Raw genomic sequence first — 19,319 nt, forward strand, 5'->3', positions numbered from 1 at the left:
ATAAATAATAATATATTATTTTTAAACTCATTTCACGAAAACATATTAAAAATAAAATTAAACACGCTAATACGTAATGGTATTTAGATATGTCCAATCTTGTCTAAAGAAAAAAAAAATTTATTAAAATGCAATTAGACATAAAAGATACACGTGTCGAACAAATATTGATAAGTGACAATAACTCAGCAAAATATCCATACTTTATAGATAATAACTAATTGTTAAACCGCAATTCATTTATAACATATAAATACTAGTAAATTTTGCATGGATACACAACAAACAAAAGGTTATCCACCAAAAGGAACAAATAAAAGGTTCATCGTATTTTCTTCTCTCCTTTTTAGCATTTCAAGATACAAAATTTGTGGACACCAAAAAAAGAAGATACATCATTTGTAAGAGTTTGACCTAAACATTAGAATTCAATCCAATATTTCTTGTTTCACCCAAGAAAAACACCAACTCCTTAAATGATAAAAAAAAAGCAGCATTTTCCGCTCCTTTCTTCCTATTCCTATTCCTATTTGGCCTAGTAGTGAACATTAAAGCTAACTTAGCCACATTATAAACAAACACGATGCTGACAATGGCATCAATATCAATCATCCTTAGCATCTAAATCAACATCTGCATCCGTCTCTCCGTCTATGATGCCGGCCTCAACTTCAGCATCAGCGTCCAATTGACCTGCTTCCTGGCCACCATCAGTGTCAGAACTCTGCTTTTGAAGTTCTTCCGGTGTCGGGGTTTCCCCCTGTGCGCCAGGGATGGAAGCAGCATCAAATTCCATAGGTGTCGCTGTCATATCAGTTCTAATGCCTTCCACATCTACCTCCGTTGCATGTGTAGACATCTATTTCAGAGGAAAATGAAAATAGATTAAAAAAATAGCAACATTCAGCATGATGTATCTGGATTTCCTATTCAGATCTTAAATCACTTGATCGAATGCTGTTTTAGCATGTTATACATTGAGCAATTATATGTCTACTGGAGGCACACCAAGGATAGAACCTTAGACCAGTTTTCTTTTTATAAAAAAAAAAATATAGAAATCAATTGATTACATGACCATACTCACACATGTTTCAACTTGTTTAATGAAACTTCATTTAATTGTTGTGAGGTGAGAAATTCGTAAGTTTAAAGAATATCTAAGCATTCATATCTGACATCCGGATTGAATTTTTTGCTCAAGCTTAAATAATTTTGTTAACTAGATGTGGGAAATGAAGCATAAATCACAAATCACAATGGGGATTTCAAAGGGCATGCTAGTGAATGCAACCAGAAATAGTGCTGAACTCTGGCTATAGTAAAATTTATCTCTTTAAGCAGAGGTAACTAGACAAAATGGAAAGCTGGATCTGAATCAAAGAACCTGATTTTCATCAACTTGATGAGCTGTGCCTTTTGCTTCTTCCTTTTTGCTACGTTTTCCTCTCTCATTCGGTTTAGCTTGATATTTAGATCGAACATCAGGTGGCAAAAGTTCCAGTGGTACAACCCCTTCAACGCCATGGTCGGTAAACTGTAATTATAATCAACATAATTTTCATCAAACCTAAAAGGGTAGCATACAATATATTGCAGATTTACAAGTAGAAAATATTCATCTGACCTTGGAAAAACCCTCCAAATCCTGTCGTGCTGAAAGCCGTAGACCCTTCCAACAATAAACCTGGATTGAAGAAAAAGAATAGCAATTTCTAAGATACAACTAAGACTGAATAACAGCTATCAAGAGAACAAACTTGCACCCACAAAATATGGAGGGATTCCTGTTGGTTCAAGTCCGTTAGAAGTTGTGAAAAATACAATATATCATGGTTACATCTTGGAATATCATAGAATATTTTAAGAAATCTCTTGGAAGTAGTTTTTATTGTCAAGAGATTGGGATACAATTCTTATGGAGAAGGTTCACATCGCACTGATTCAGTCTCAATCCTAGAAGTATTCTCTTGCATTATTATTTATTACCATTCTATTCCCATCCATGATAAGAGTACCTTGCACATGCTACATTATGGATTCTAGCCTTAAGAGTTTATTTTCCAAGCTTTTTAGATAACTTGTCCTTTCCTTTGTTTCTCCAAAATAAAATTTCTTCAGGTCTAAATGAAGTCTTAGGCAGTCCATTACCCGGTTATTCTTGTGGTGATATTCAGCTTCTATTCCAGCAGAAGGATCCATCTGTAATTTCAAAATGCAAAGAATCAATTTTGATATTTAAGTAAAGGGGAAAAGCTCTAGCCCATAACTGCAAAAACCATATAACCACCCCACTGCAGCTCAGAAATAAAATCTTACATCTTCAGCCAAGGGTTTCCAATAATCCATAATTGAAGGTGTTTGAACACGCTGAGGATTGGTTAAAGCATTCTGGAAAGTCAAGAACTTATGTAAATGGAGAATTATAGAAAGACAATCCACATTATGAATAACACACATTGAAAATGAAAATATGTAATTTAAGCGGTTAAATGAAAATTCAAGCTTAGAATAGCATCAGTGCAATGATGTGAAAGAATTGGTCTGAGCAATGCTTTGGTAAATGATTCATTGAAGATGTGTACATGCAACAACATAGAAGGAAATACAAGTTTCAACCATATTCACTTCTCTCTTGGTTCTCTTTGTTTGAATTTTCTCAACCTCTTCTTTTTTTTCATTTTGTCAAACTAAATAGCTACCACGTCACTTAGATGGAGAAGCATAGAATGTGATGCCAATAGGACTTCAGCCAACACAATACAAAAACTTAATAACATACCGGATTTTGATCTGCCCACTTCCACAATTGGGAGAGTTCTTTGTTACCCAATCTCCATCTAGGCTTACTGTAAACAAAGGAGAGCAACTCAATCAAAAAATAGAAAATAAATAAAATGAACAAGGTGAAAAGAGCAAATACTCATTGTAGAAAACAACAACAAAGCCTAATCCCACTAGGTGAGATCGACTACATGGATCAGACAACACCATTAAGTTCTATTATGTATCATGTCTACAGTGGAACTGTTTATACGTAGATCTTCTGTCTTATTTTCCTATAGGATCAATCCATTTCTAGTCCTATAATCCAAATGTAAAACAACTAAAGATTGGCAACATGACTATCATACCGCTTCTTGGTCCCATCTTGTATTGCTTTCTTTTCGGTCGGTTGTTTTTCATATGGCAGGCAGCCATCGCGTTTCCACCACACCTAACAGTAAAAGGTATAGAATGGTATCATGTCTCATTTTATATTAAAAAGTGGATAATCACCTGATTCTGCACATGTCGCATTAAATTGCATGTGCAAGAAAGCATAAGATGGAAGACTTTAAGGAGGATCCTCACCCAATTCTTTTCCCGTTCCAATATATGCTCAATTTTGTGAAGAAATTCCTTTCCTTTGGGTGGAGTCAGTTCAAGAAGTCTTTTAACACGCGCCTCACATGATGAAATCTCATCTTTCTGAAATAAAAAAGAAAATATGCAGGATACTTTTGTCATAAAAGGAACTCCTGAGATGAATAGCCAGTTACCTAGTCTCAAGACTTTTGGTACTATTACTAAATGACAAGATAATCAATTTCACAAGGTTAGGCCAACTGCACGGATCCAATAACACCATTTTGTCCTGTTGTTCATATCTAAATGGATAAAACACCATTTTTTGTCCTACTTTGATTCATGTTTACAGACATTAAAATTTTGGCATTTCTAAATTTGTTCATTTATCATTTTTCTTTGTTTCCTTCTATCTGTAACTATTGGCTACCTTCTATACACTAGAACTTCTATAGAACATCTCCTTATATAGGATCAAGTTAAGAAATGTTTTGCTATCAAAATTCTAAAGGAAAAAAGGGGAAACAGTTCACATATAAAAAACAACTAAAAAAAATATATATCTAGAAACATGTAAATAAAGGAGTACTTCGAGAATCGCAAGAGTCCCTATTCAAGTAAGCAAACACAAACAGCATCGGACCACTATAAAGACAGTGGAGTGGCTTTGATAGCAAAGAGACTAACAGCAGAGATAGAGGCCAGATGCAAATTTAGTATTTAGTATATACTACATAACATAAAAGTTCAAGGGAGACAGTCCTAACCATGCTTTCAGATGGCAGATCCTTATCACCTTTTCCAGGGGCCTAAAAGCAATTGGAGGAGAAACCATCAGATAATCCAGTTTAAAATATACCAGATATATAATATGTATACAAGTATTCTAAATTTTTACCTTTAAATAATCAAACAAGATGAGGCATTGCACCAGAACGTGGCGTCGGAAACTTGGATCCTTTAACTAGAAGTTCCCCCAATAAAAAGAAACGAAAAGAGAGCATCCTGAGTCAGCATATAAACATCTTGTTTAAACATGCATTCTTAGTATGGTTGTCAAACTGCCTACCTCCAGTCCCATTAGTTTACTGCTTGTGAGATATTTTATGCTAAAATTGACAGCTTCTTCCTCCAAATTATTAGCATCCCCCTCTTCATCACTTAAAGGTTGTGCTTCAAATGTATTCAGTACAACCTTCCATTCAACAATAATTCTGGTTATTAAATAAAAATTAAACATATTTGTGCCAGAACAGAAGAAATTTCATAACAGAAAATATTCATCCACACAACCAGACAGGAAACTATGAAGTAAAGAATTACCGACAAACTGGACGCAAATTTCTGCCACTTGGAAGGAGCATGAGTTATAGTTGGATTAGAAAAATATTCCTGCATCAAATAAAATAAGACCAATAAACATTACTTTTTTTAAGTTTTTTCTTCAATTTAAATATCTCACATCATGTAGTCGAACTCTAGAAGCGACATCCATTTATTTGGATAAAGAATATTGCGTAAAAAGGGATGAATAGATGGAGATCGGAACAAAGAGATCATGTTTAGAAATTAAAATCTAGCAAAAGAAGAAAGCAGCGATAAAGCAAATAAAACAGCTTATAGACTTTGAACTTCTTGTCAGCTTAAAGAAAAGTTTCTGATGAAAAGAATTTTACATCAGGAAGGAACACACTGCGATGACTTAATAAATTCAGAGAAGAGTTCAGTTAAGAAATCCTGTTAGTAACTATAACAACATAGCTTAGATCTAAATCCAACAAACAGAATATTAAGGCAAGGAACAAGCATCAAATTATTACTCAAACCAACTTTTCAGTACAGACCTACCTGTAATCCCCAGAAAGTCTCATAAAACTTGAAATCAATACATATGCCTGAAAAGTAATAAAAAAGGAATTGTAGACTAGAATCAAACAATTAACCTCAAAAATATTGAGTAAGCAAAGAGTGGTGAAGGCACACCTAGGGGTTCTTTCTCATATTTTGTTTCGTTTGATGTGTTAAATACTCCTTTGATGTTTAAGGCTTCAAGAAAAAAGAGGGAGAGCCATCTAAGAAAGAAGATTATGAAAAGGAAATAAAAAATCCAGAACTGAAGATAGGCTTCACACAATTGAACCTGATCTCTCTGATAATGGAAAGAAATGAGCCAAAAACATGAGAATTCTTCCACAAAACACCACATCATTTGCCTATAACGATAACATCAACACATTAAAGTTATGGCTGTCATGAGAAGAACACAATTGCAGCTAACCCAAAATTAAATAATACCCATCTAACAGAACACATTGCGCATATTATCATATAGCTTACAAGGGTGAGTCACACTATAATCTTTTACACAAACATAACTGGTGTTTAATGGACCTTGGACAGCCGGCGTAGGAGCTGATTGCAGGTTCTCAGCATCACAAGCTTTCCTCGAGCAAAAAGTTCTTGCTGTATGTCATGCAATGATAAGAGTTCCAAACAAACAATGGTCATGTACATATCCAAAAAATAATTAGATGAACATAAAAGCTAGAAACAGTTGGCAAATATACCTTCCCTAATATATCTTGTTTGCTCTCTATATAACCAAAAATATCTTTGCAGTTTTTCATTGTAGACATTTCTGTCAAGTCTTCCAACAGTGAAAAAATCATACCACCTTCTATATGTTCTTTCTCACAAAGATATAGTACTATATCTGAAATGTGAAAACAGTATGCAAATATGAGCAGGAGATAAACATGGAAGACTACATAAATAAGATGCACGCCAAAACTAATTGGAACATTCCTAAAACAGAAGAAAAATGAGTGTAAAATTCAACCAAAGAATCAAAATAAAACCAATAATTAAATGATGCACGTTCCTTTAAGTCTGAGAAAATAAGAACTTTTTTACTTATGTAACAACATAGATTGCACAGTTACTCATTGTAGGAAAGTGATCTATACTACATCAAATGATCAGAAAGCACCATAAAGAAAATTTTCTTGTAAGCAAAAATGGTTAACAAACCAAGAAGACGAGGAATGAGGCCTTGAGTAGTTTCAGTAGCATCAATTGATTGCCCAAAGTGCATTATTTTCTCCCCAGACTGTACTGCCGATGACTGTTCCAAAGTACAAACAATATCATACATGTCATAAACAGAGGAAACCAATAAACTCAACATTCAACAGGAAAAAAAAGAGGGGGAAAAAATACATGACTAATCCATGAAAAAGAAACTCCAGCTAGACATACCACATATTCCTGAAGTAGCATGCGTAGAATGTTTTCTAGCAACTGGTTCTCATCTTGGGCCAATTTCGTTTGCTTCTGTTAGACACAAATCAATTAAATCAACCACAGCTGTTAACAAAATCACATGAAAACTAAGGGAATCCTGGGCTCCCATTGCCAATCAGTCACCACAGGAACAAACATCAATCAATGAAGGATAGAATTACATATCCTATAATGATTCGAGATACTTCCTACTGAACCTTAAATACAAATTTCTTCATTTTAGTACCCCTTCCCCCAATAAATATCATTAATACAAAAAAATAAAAATAAAAATAAAAGATAAGTGATCATAATCAAATGTACATTTCTCTATATACAAAATTCTCCGCTACATTTGAAATTCTCAAAAGATTAGAGGATGGATATACCTGAGGTTTGATCACTTCTTGAACTGTCAGTAAAGCGAAATGCTCAGGTGGCCCAGGCTGCATTATAGCCCTTTTAAACACCTCCTGCGAAACAACAACAACAACAAGCAATCAAGAAAAAGGAAGTAATAGCGCCAAGTTCTAGAACACAGGAAAGGGATTCAAATCAAACACAGCAATTCACACAAAACAGTGTTCAAAATTGGGGCAGTGTTTTACTCAACAAGTGGAATACGGAAAATAGCGGAAGAGAGCTTACCATGTTGAAGTCTAGAACGAAACCCTCACTTATGGTTATGGAACCGCAAGGCCATCAATAATTAAAACAAAAACGTAAATAAAAAAGAAATCAGCAGCGCATTCCAAATCTTGGTTCTGCAGCAGTGGAAAGGGAGCGTCGCAGCGTGAAGGACACGACGGCGGCACGGCGGGAAGATGGTGGCTAGCCACTTTAGCGGGGTTTAGAACTTTAGATGCAGGGAAAGGTATGTTTCAGGGCTTCACTGTCCCAAGAAGTTCAATTTTTCGAAAATTATAGTAACAGTTTGTTTTGGCTAGATTATACGAAAAATCTTTTAGAAAAATAAAATAATTTTATATTTAAATATTTCTTTTGTAAAAATATCATTTTATTTAATAATTATATTTAGATATGATAATACAAAATCATTTTTTATTTATTATAAGGTTAAAAATATTTTTTTAAGTAAAAAAATAAAAATAAAAAATATAAATTATAATTTTTAAGAAAAAATTTATTTTTTTAATATTTTAACTTTTACTATTAAAATTTTATTGAATATACTAAAAAATTTTAAAAAAATTAACAATTTAATAATACTCAAACAAGGATTTATTTAAGACACATGTTAAATTTATAAATTAAAAAAATTATTGTTAAAAATATAAAAAATTTAAAGATGTACTTGGTTTGAGTGTTTTTAGTTTTTATTTTCACTTCAAATAAAAAATAGAGATAAATATATGTTAGTTTGATTTTAATGAAAATTGTTTTTATGGAAATGTTTTTATAATAAGGTGAAAACAAGGAAACACACACCTTTTTTTACAATTTTCATTTGAAAACTTTAAAAATGCGATGGCACGTATGTAATTATGGAGTGACCTTTTTCATTCTCATCACAGCTAAAATTAAAAAAAATATGTTTTTCTAAATTTATCTCTTTCGCTGCGTATGTTTTATTGTATTTGGATATAATATACAAGACATTAATATAATATCTTGTATTATGTTCGGATAGATATGTAAAATGATTAAAATATTATGCAAAATGGTTAAAATAGTCATATGTTCTAAATTTTCTGTATCAAATACAAACTAATTTAATGAAAGTACGTAAAAATATAGGAAATTACAAAAAGAATTAGTCTATGAATCAACAAGGTAAAAATGGTATTGAAGCAACAAAATTAAGAATAAATAAAGTAACGTAAGAGTAAATTAAACCTCCATTAAATAAACTTACAACATGCCATAAAAAAGATAATGAACTTTAAGAAAGAAGGAATTATTCAGTGAAGTAAGAAATTCTACCAGAAAATAGTACAAAAAAGAAAGAAAAAAAATAGAGAAAAAGCGGCAAGAAGAGAATACCTCTTTGAGAACAATGATATAGAGAAAAAGTTCAAATTACGAAAAATAAGGAGGGATAATAGTGAAATAATAAAAAATATCTATGGATAAAAAAATCATAAAAAATCCGTGTATACCTTTTTAAATTCCGTGTCTATTATTATCCTTTATAAAAAAATAGATACAAAAATATAAAAAATTGTTTGAGAGATAATATATTCAGTGTTCATGTCTCTGTCTCCGAATATTCTTTAAATATTGATTGTCCTCTGTGTTTTTCTCCAAAAACAAACATTACTTTTATTCTTTTTTTTATGCCACTTCCGATCCATTCTCTCAACTCTTCTATAATTGGTCGTTACTCTTTCTTATACTACTTAATTTTGCTGGTAAACTTTTTTTTCTGAAAAAAATGAAACATTTCTTTTTTATACGCGTTTCTATTTTTAAAATGACATTTTGAGAATTTTTGTTTCTCAAAAGTTTTTCCTTTTTTAGCATTGTGATGATTTTTATTAAGAGGTTAAGTTTTGTTTTATATTTAAATAGTTATATGTAACATTGTTGATATTTCTTTCCTTTGTTGCATCTTATATGTAATAATAGTTAATATTTATTAACATAAGATAAGAAAAATCTGAAACTGAATATAGTAAAAAATAGTCCAATAAAAATACAAAGCTTCTATTGACATACTGTATGAACGAGAAAAAAATGGGCAGCTGCAATGTTCAACATTTAAGACAATAGTTTAGGAAAAAATAAAAAATCAATTGACTATAATTGTTACAGAACATTACGATATAGCTAGGCTAAAGGAAAAGTGTAATCAACAATGCATTTCACATTGACGGAGAATTATCGTTCATCTAGAATTTCTCAATATAAATAGAATTTCATTGTAAGTATAATTTTAAACTAATTAATAATTCTCAATCAAAGTTATAATTTAGTTGTCATAAGTATAAATCTCAATAAAAATAAACCGAAATATTTAAATTTCGGATCGTCTTATAAGAAATTGTAATAAAATGTTCTATTATTGGCTATGAAGGAATAAGGGAGTTTGATTTGATAATTGACAAGAAAAGTAAATAACAAGAAAGTAAATGATAATTAACTAATAAAGGAAGGAAAAAAATTTCTTAACTAAAGCATAGAAATTGAGATCACCATCATTGTCTAACAACCATATATTAACAATTAAGAGGGACAAACCCATCAAGTCTACTTCTATGCTTGAAGTAAGTCAAATAGGCTTAATCAACATCAACCCATAAGTCCCAATCTAGCCACTAATTGACTTAATAGTAGGCTACTATTAATGGGTATCGAATTGACCAGTAAGGATTCTCAAATTACCAATTCAGTTAGATCCAATGATTTAAGGTCACCCAATTCTCTTAGCTTAGGCCAAGAGTATAGAAAACTACTCTAATACTAGTGGAAATATTTTATCAAACACCTAATGTGCAATAAAAGTAAGCATCACAAAATGCAAGAATTAATAAAAACTATAACTAACATAAGCAAGAAATCAACAATAGCAACTAAGATAAACATGAAATAAAAGACATAGAAACATAAAATTGCATCAAAAGAGAATTGAAATTGACAAGAGAGTGCATAAACTAAATTAGCAAAATAAAGAAATTAACAAGAGAAGTAGATCAACTAAAATGCTAGAACAAATTAAAGTAAAAGAAAGCTAAAATGAAACAAGATTAAAATCTAGATCTAAATGGAAGTGAAATAAGAACCCTAAAATCTAGAGAGAGGAGAGAGTTTCTCTCTCTAGAATTCTAACGTAAAACATGATGAAAACTAAACTATGACTACCTCCCCCCCCCCTCCCCTTTCAATTCTTGGGTTCAAAAAGTATAAGAAATGAGTTAGATTTGGTCCTCCTTGAACTCAGAAATCGCCTCCAGCGTATTGCCTTTAATGAGGTCATGTGCCGTTTGTCACGCGTATGTATGGGTCACGCGTACACGTCACTGGCAACTTTCCTTATCACGCGTACGCGTCGCCTTGACATTTGCTTCTTCACGCGTATGCGTGGGCCACGTACACGCGTCGCTCGGCAGATTACCAAAATCTCATTTATTCATGAATTCTCTATTTTTGTATGCTTTTTCTTCATTTCTTCAATTCAATCATTGCCTTCTAAACTTGAGATCACTTAATAAACATATCAAGGTATCGAATGGAATTAAAGTAAATTAAATTTAGCAATTTTAAAGCCTAAAAAGTATGTTTTCACTCTTAAGCACAAGTTAGGAGAAATTCGCAAAACCATGCTATTCCATTGAATAAATGTGAGATAAGTTGATAAAATCCCATAAATTCAACACAAGATAAACCACAAAATTAGGATTTATCAAACCTCACCACACTTAAGCTAAGCATGTCCTCATGCTAAACCAAGAAAGACAAGAAATGCGGTATGAACATTTATTCAATACAAATAAACTATATGCACCTATCTTTATGAATGCAATTAAATGTAAGATGCTTCTACCTACTTGGTTAAAAGTAAATCAATCTCCAAGAACACATATGAACATGTAGGGCTAACGTAGTATGATGATTCACGAATTCCACCAATTCAAATATTAAAATGAAGTTCAAATAGACTTGCAAGAAGAAAGCTCATAAAAGCCAGGAACAAAGATTTGAGCATTGAGCCCTCACCAGAAGTGATTTTGGATTATTTGATAAGATTGTGTTTTGAATTTTGATACAAGTATGTTGAAGATAATGTGATTTTGGATTATTTGATAAGATTATGTTTTGACTTTTGACAAAAGTATATTGAATATAATGTGATTTTGGATGATTTGATAAGATTGTCTTTATTAGTAACTAATTTAGAAAATTGTTTGCATTTTTTGTGTTAAAGTTTTAGTTTATTTGTTAACTGTATTTATACTTGTGAAGGAACTACATGAAGTTTAAGAAGAATGAAATCGATTTATGCATGACTATGACATTATGCATAACTATGACATTTTAAGTTGGTTTAATTACTCTCAGGTCCTATAGTTTCATCGAATTTTTAATTAGATCTCAATATTTTTTCCTTTTCAATTGGGCTCCTAAACCATTTAATTTTTTTAATTAAGTTCCTACTGTAGAAAAAATGTATAAGATAATAAAATATTCTGTTAAAAAAGGAATATTCTAAAATTAAAGATAGAAAACCTAATCTAAAGCACCTCAATATTTTTAAATTTCAAAAACACTCTTAGCATTTTTTTAGATTCAGAAACTCCATGCCCTCCCTCTCTGATCCTACTCTCACCTCTTGCTCTCTCATCCCCGCTCTCACTCCCTTCGCAGATCTGATCAAAACCAACGAAAAAAAAAAAGAAAATTTATGGAAAGCATATGCAAGCAGTGGACCAGCATCGCACGCATCTGCACCCTCATCACATCCGCCATACTCATCTACTTCCTCAGCTTCACCAACTAAGACTTGAGGCTGCTACCTCCCACCACCGGCCACACCAATGGCGACACCAAAGGTGATATCAACCGTGACACTGCTAGAGACTTCGCCACCGAAATTATCTAATCCAAAGTTCTCCTAATCATTTTCAACCCTAGCGCACGCTTCACCTTACTCGACTGTGACACCGGCGCTCCACCAGCACTAGCACTCGCATCATTATTATTCTCATGCTTCAAATAGAACGTGAGGTTGCTTTGGTCACCGAAGCCCAACGAGGACCTACATGCGTGAAGAATAGCTCGTATGCGGTTTTCCTGAAGTTATCGACGTCGATCCCTTGAAGATTTCCAAACGGCCATGCCAGATCGCTTTGTTTATCATAGAGATCTTATTTGGCTTTTGCAATGTAGTTATATTGTTGGTCGTAGAAGTAGCTTGAAGGGCATAATGGTTGTGGTGATTCCAATGGTAACGTAGGAGGCATAAAAACTGGATCTGATTCATAATGAACAAGTTGTTAGCTTTGTTGAGAGGATGTCAGTATCATTGCATTGTTACTGGTGGTGAAAGATGACGGCGTTTCAGCACACGAAGTAGGCGATATTGGGAAGTAATCGGAACAAGAGTCGCGGCGGTTGTGGTTGGAAATGGGACGGATAATCATAGGGAAGGATAGGCCTGGTAAAGATTCACTGTGGCTATGGCACCGGCGAGATGGTGGAGATGTTGGTCGTAGCGGGTCTGCGAAAAGGGAAGATGGTGGAAAAAGGGAGAATGGGGAGAATTTATGATGGGTGTGGGTGGGGGCGGGGTGGGGTTGGGATGGGAATAGCGAAGGAGGAGGGTGGCGTGGAGGACAAGGGAGGGAAGGAACATGGAAAGGAATCGTGGCGGCGGGGATGATGGGACGAGATCATGGTGGCGGTGATAGTGGTGGTGGAGAAGTTAGCTGCATGCAATGGTGAAAATTGAATTAATTAATGTGTTATCATTATTATTTATTTTTATTATTATTGTTACTCTATAGTTGTGGGAGAGAAGATTTTAGAAAGTGGCTAATGGTGAATAGCGGAAAGATGACGAGGAAGGTCGAATACAGGGATATATAAGTAATTTCACGATTTACTAACGTTTTTTTGACGTTTAATGTTAAAGGGGACTAAATTGCAAAAAAAAAAAAATTTAACGTATAGAAACTCAATTAATAAAAAAAGTATAGAGATCTAATTGAAAATTCGATAAAACTTAAAGACCTGCAAAGTAATTAAACCTTTTAAATTCTAGTTTATTTGTTAATTGTATGTATTTATACTTGTGAAGGAACTATATGATGTTTAAGAAGAATGAAATGGATTTATACATAACTATGACATTTTAATAAGAATGAATTTATGCATGACTATTTGTTCATATAATATTATTTTAAAGATTTTTAATATATTGAAAACAATCAAACCAACACATGTTTTTAGTGTTTTATTTTTTTTTTTTTGAAAATTGAAAACAATGATCAAAACAAACATATTTTCTAAAATCTGAAAATTTGAAAACAAAAATAGTTTTCAAAAAATAAAAATTAAAAATAAAAAAAGAAAACATTTTTTCATGTTAAACACTACCTAAATTTCTAATACATTTGTTTTGTATTTATTAAATAAAAACAGTTAAAATTTTCTACTATTGATAAACTTATCATGTGTTTGAGGACACATGTTAGCTAAACTCCTCAAATAAACTTTAAATATTTTTATGTTTATCCATAATTTTAGTTTTGTCTCCAAATTTTATTTTAGGACTAAACCAAACCCACAGTAACAGAACAAACAAGTATTTACATGATGAGAGAAGAAATTATAGTGAAAGTTACAGTTTTTACTTTTTAAAAGCTCTTCACTTAATTGAACAAAAAACAATAATTACTGCCCCTGATGCTATGAATGTGATGTAAGAAATAGTTAAAGATCAGATGCAAAGCATAAATGGCATGCGGAAAAAATAGTGTTGAGTAGCTTCCAATACAGAAGAAGGTAAACCAACCCTTAAATCTTTACTGTGTGCGCTCATGCATTTAAAATCCCATGTTTAAAAACAAAAAATCATTCAAAGCCAAAAATTTTCGTCACATCTTTCTTTCCATGTCTTGGTCATCTAGTCTCAAGAGGACTTTTAGAATGTAGAATGAAAATTTTCAGATGGCATTTGTCCTTTTCTTTTAGTTTTCATATATAGGTCTCGAGTTCTAACATCTCCTTAAGTATGTGACTAAAAAAAATATTGTGATATAGTGATATACTCATACTATCAAACACATTTCATATTTAAAAACACAAAATAATATAGAATATAATAATATATAATAACACATAAATAATAAAATTTATATACTATCAAATAATTAAAATATTGAGACAAATATTAAAATATAAATTTTTTTACTTATATTCTTAATTAAGTTTTTTATTTTAACTTTTGTCTTTTTATATCAAAATTCTTTTTTTTTCTTTCTCCTTTTTTTCTTTTCTTTTTAAGTCTTTGATATGCTATTCATATTCTTTGATTCTCCTATTTTTTCTCTTTTTCTTTTTCATGTTAACTCGTTCTCTATTTTTTATCTTTTTTCACCTATTTGTCTTTTCTCATTGTTATCTCTCATCTTCTCATTTTTTAACCCTCTTTTCATTTTATAGTGCAAAATATCTAAATATGTTCAAGAGTAACATAAATAATTTTTTTTAATTGATATTCCTTTACTTTTCCTTTTTTAAAAAAAATATTTTTCTTTTCATTCTCATCTTACTTGGATCGATATTTTTTTATATTATTTTATTTTTTGATAATATTGAATTTTTTTTAATTTCGATAATTATTTTAGTAAATAATGCTAGTCTAATAAAAAAGGTTGGTATTAATAGTGATATAATATAAATGAAAATTAATGAAAAAATTATCAATATTTTTTTTAATTTTTATCAATTCGTAATTTATATAATAATTAGACATAATTTTAATAAATATGACTTATTTAAATTTTATTTTCTAATATAATAATATACTAGTTCTGGTTAAAAAAATTTGTTTAAATTTTTTGAGACAAATTATTAAAATTCTTTTTTCATTACAAGAGGAAGATAACTAAGAGCAGAGCCTCGTAGATTTTAAGGAGAGCAATGTCCCTTTCTAATTTAAATTTTTGTATGTATATAGTTCTTTAATTTTTTACATTAGCTTCTCTAATTTTATTCTTCGCTTCTAAAATTATATTTTCTTATATCAGTCCCTCCAAAAAACTATTCTAGTTCTACCCCTGAAGATAGAAACTGTTCATAAAAAAAGACTTTGTCAAAAATAAATCAAAATAGATATTTTTTCTTAATTTAAATGTTCTCAAAACTTTTCTCAATTAGACCAAAAAATCCAACAAAATCAGTTAAGTGAGCCATACCCAAATTATATTATATATTAATATAGGTACATCTAAAACGAACTTCGTAATTTTGTATATATGTATTAGATGTGTTACCTTTTGAGAATTATTAGATTTTATTAAATGAATATTAAAAAATATTATAAAAAAAAGAATATTAATTTTCATAAATATAGAATATATTAGTAGATATATATATAATTATATTTTAATATATAATATTTAAAAATGACAAATATAATTCTTTTTAAAATAAATAAATATAAAGTATATAAATATATATATAAATATTTTTATTTATTAAAATTAATTATTTTGCAGTATTATTTGTAATTACAAAATATAAATAATTTAATTATTTTATACTTGAAAATAATTAAATTTTTCATTAAAAAATAAAAACACTCTAACCGTTAATTTTGCTAAAAATATATTATTATATAATATAATTTTTTATCAAAATATTTATAAATATGCATTTTATTCAAAATATTATATATAATATTATTTTAACAAAATTAACTATTATATAATAATATATTTTATAATGTCCACAAAATTATCATTTGATATTAACATATGTTTTAAAATATTATATATAACACGTAAAAATGTTGATTTTTTATTACACTTAAAAAAATATTTTTTAATTTTTTATTTACATTCTTAAAAAATAAAAATAGAAAATAAACAATATTGTTTTCATTTTTTTAAATATAAGTAAGAATTTACTTATAAAAATTACATATATAAACACACTCACAGTTAAAAACTTTTACATATATGATATATATACATATTAATCTGTGATTTTTATGGATTCGTATACAATAAATCTCTGTCTCTCTAGTAAATCTAAAATCGGTCATAATAAATAGTATTTATAACAAATAAAAAAATACACGTGAACATTTTTTATTTTTAATACGATGATTTAACGAGTACAATACTAAATTATGATGGCAGTACCATGTAATATGTAGTAGATATGATGATTTTACATGAGTTAATACAAATCATGATTAAGGATTTGGATAGAAAAATTGTCAATATGAATTGTTGATTTTGAAATCAATAATGGAGATTCTCTCTCAAAACGTGATCCACGATTTCAACTTTATTTTCTTTTATTATTCACACAGCAGCTACACTTACACTTAATTTACCCTTTTTATTCATACGGTTAGGAAATTATTTTAATTTTTTAATTTATTTGTGAACAATACATTTATTAATTATAATCACAAATAATAATGTTATTTTAAATTAAATGACTTATATAATGGTGATTTTATTTATTGTTATAAATGTTAAGTTGAATAAATAATGATTTGGAATTAAATGAGATTAAAACTAGATATTATCTTTTAGATTTTAGATATATTATCTTTTGAATTTTAGATATTATTTTTATTTGGACTTTAGATTTAATGGGTGTCATGCTCAAATATAAATAGTGCCTTCAGGGTTTCGGTCCCCCAATACACCAAGTCACTTTTGTCGCTCTTTCTCCATCAGAAGAGTCACAATTCAGCCCTAATAGGAATACAGAAAACTTTGGTTAAAGAAGATCAAAAGAATAACAAGATTGAGACAATCCTTCCGTCAATTTTTTATTTCTATGAATAAAAATACGCTTCTATATTATGATATATTTTTGGTGATTCAACATAGATAATCTAAATTAATGAAATAACTTATTCTAACAAATAATATCAGAGCTATCATAATTTAATTATCGAAAATATTTAATTTTATTATATTTTCTATTATCGAATCAATATATATATTATTTACGTTATAAAATTGTTGCAGGGCATATGAACTTGTTTTCTATTATCGAATCAATATATATATCGATATGCCCTCCTCTATATATATTGTTTGCGTTGAACTTGCTTACGTTTGTTTTCGGCCATTTATATATACATGTATATTATTATTCTTTCGATTATATATATTCTTGTGTGCTGATAATATAATATAAGCATGTTTTAATTTTTGTATATATATGTATAATGATACTCATAAAATTTATAATTCATTCTGAAATGTTAAAAGAGTATTATTATTAAATTATTATTGAAAACATCCAAGAAAACATCCAACAATTATTATTAAATTATAATTGAGTGCATAAAAGGAAAAAGGACAAACGAAAGAAAATTAGGTGCCGAGATAGCTAAAGATGTCTTAGAACTAATACATATCGATATATGTGACCCATTTTTTATTGTCTCTTGGAATAGACAACAATACTTTATTACGTTCATAGATGATTACTTTCATTACGGATATCTATATTTAATTCATGAAAAGTCCCAAGCCTTGGATGTTTTCAAGTCATTCAAAGCTGAAGTTGAACTTCAACTTAAGAAAAAAATTAAAACTGTCAAATTTGATCGTGGTGGTGAATACTACGGAAGATATGACGGTTCAGGTGAGCAACGTCCCCGGCCTATTGCTCTTTTCCTAGAAGAGTATGGTATTGTTCCACAATACACTATGGCGGGCAAACCTAGCATGAATGGTGTTGCAGAGCGAAGGAACCGAACTCTTAAGGACATGGGGAGAAGTATGATTAGTCAGTATTCCTTGCTTGAATCACTCTGGGGAAAAGCCTTAAAGACCGCAGTGTACATCCTTAATAGGGTGCCAAGCAAAGCAGTTAACAAAATCCCTTATGAAATTTGGACTGGGAAAAGGCCTAGTATAAAGCATTTGCATATTTGGGGATGTCTAGTTAAGGCGCGACCTTATAGGCCGCATGAAAGAAAATTGGACTCAAGGACAATTAGTTGCTACTTTGTTGGTTACGCTGACCTTTCACGGGGGTACAAGTTTTACAATCTTGCATCAAGGTCTATTTTTGAAACAGAAAATGCGAGATTTCTTGAGAATATTGAGTTTGGAGGGGGGAGAGGGGAGAAAATACTAAGAATGTTGCTTTTGATGAGGATTCTATAACTAACAATGATTAGGTCTTTGTGCCTATCATTGTTCAAGATACAGTTATAGTACAAAAGCACAATGAGAATCCTACTCTGGATCTAGTTATAGTACAAGAGAACAATGATAATATTGTTATTGCTCAAGATACTACTACAACATAGAAAAATATTGAGAATCCTCCTCAACCCTAACCCATACAACAAGCTCAACAATATCAAGAAGTGCCATTAAAGAGATTCAACAGAGAAAGAAAAAGTGCAATTTCAGATGAATATGTAGTCTATCTCCAAGAACATGAGGATCCACTACAACATTTTGGGTTTATGGCCACGGTTTTTTTGGTCACGGTAAAAAATCGTGACCATAGAGGGTCTATGGTCACGGTTTTTTACCGTGACAAAAAAAAGCTATGGTCACGGTTTCTAAAAAAAAGGTGACTATAGAGTACCTATGGTCACGGTTTTTTAAAAAAAAGTGGCCTAAAAGGGTCTATGGTCACGGTTTTAGGGGGTGACCTAAAGGTGTCTATGGTCACGGTTTTTTACAGTGACAAAAAAGGGTTTATGGTCACGGTTTTTCAAAAAAGGGTGACCTAAAAGGGTCTATGGTCACGGTTTTGGGGGGTGGCCTAAAGTGGTCTATGGTCACGGTTTTGGGGGTAGCCTAAAAGGGTCTATAGTCACGGTTTTGGGGGTGATCTAAAGGGGTCTATGGTCACGGTTTTTTACAGTGACCAAAAAAGGTCTATGATCACGGTTTTTCAAAAAAGGGTGACCTAAAAGGGTCTATGGTCACGGTTTTGGAAGGTGGCTTAAAGGGGTTTATGGTCACGGTTTTGAGGGGTGACCTAAAAGGGTCTATGGTCACGGTTTAGGA

General features: G+C 30.8%; 1 protein-coding gene across 2 annotated transcripts; it reads right to left on the reverse strand.

Annotated features, from left to right (window-relative positions):
• Positions 1 to 240: 240 nt before the first annotated feature.
• LOC130944665 (THO complex subunit 1) lies at positions 241 to 7,526 on the reverse strand. Of its 2 annotated transcripts, XM_057873099.1 has the most exons (21): positions 7,279 to 7,526; positions 7,020 to 7,103; positions 6,607 to 6,681; positions 6,379 to 6,472; positions 5,916 to 6,061; positions 5,740 to 5,811; positions 5,489 to 5,561; positions 5,332 to 5,394; positions 5,197 to 5,243; positions 4,672 to 4,740; positions 4,418 to 4,543; positions 4,247 to 4,312; positions 4,116 to 4,157; positions 3,355 to 3,471; positions 3,135 to 3,217; positions 2,783 to 2,849; positions 2,320 to 2,391; positions 2,152 to 2,202; positions 1,628 to 1,687; positions 1,388 to 1,537; positions 241 to 859 (listed from the first exon to the last, which is right to left on the reverse strand). In XM_057873099.1, the coding sequence occupies exons 1-21, from the start codon at positions 7,279 to 7,281 to the stop codon at positions 605 to 607; spliced, it is 1,815 nt and encodes a 604-aa protein (XP_057729082.1). In that variant the 5' UTR covers positions 7,282 to 7,526; the 3' UTR covers positions 241 to 604. The 2 variants fall into 2 exon arrangements, with proteins under 2 accessions (XP_057729082.1, XP_057729088.1); XM_057873105.1 differs by lacking the exons at positions 5,197 to 5,243; positions 5,332 to 5,394; positions 5,489 to 5,561.
• Between the last annotated feature and the right edge of the window lie 11,793 nt (positions 7,527 to 19,319).

The sequence above is a fragment of the Arachis stenosperma genome, chromosome 1, assembly GCF_014773155.1.
Source record: "Arachis stenosperma cultivar V10309 chromosome 1, arast.V10309.gnm1.PFL2, whole genome shotgun sequence".
Taxonomy (NCBI): Eukaryota; Viridiplantae; Streptophyta; class Magnoliopsida; order Fabales; family Fabaceae; genus Arachis; species Arachis stenosperma.

Coding starts and splice junctions, on each gene's coding strand:
- LOC130944665 (XM_057873099.1), bottom strand. Junction 5,395..5,488: donor TCCATTATCAGAGAGATCAG/GTTCAATTGTGT, acceptor TTTTTCTTGAAG/CCTTAAACATCAAAGGAGTA. Junction 860..1,387: donor ATCAAGTTGATGAAAATCAG/GTTCTTTGATTC, acceptor CCTCTGAAATAG/ATGTCTACACATGCAACGGA.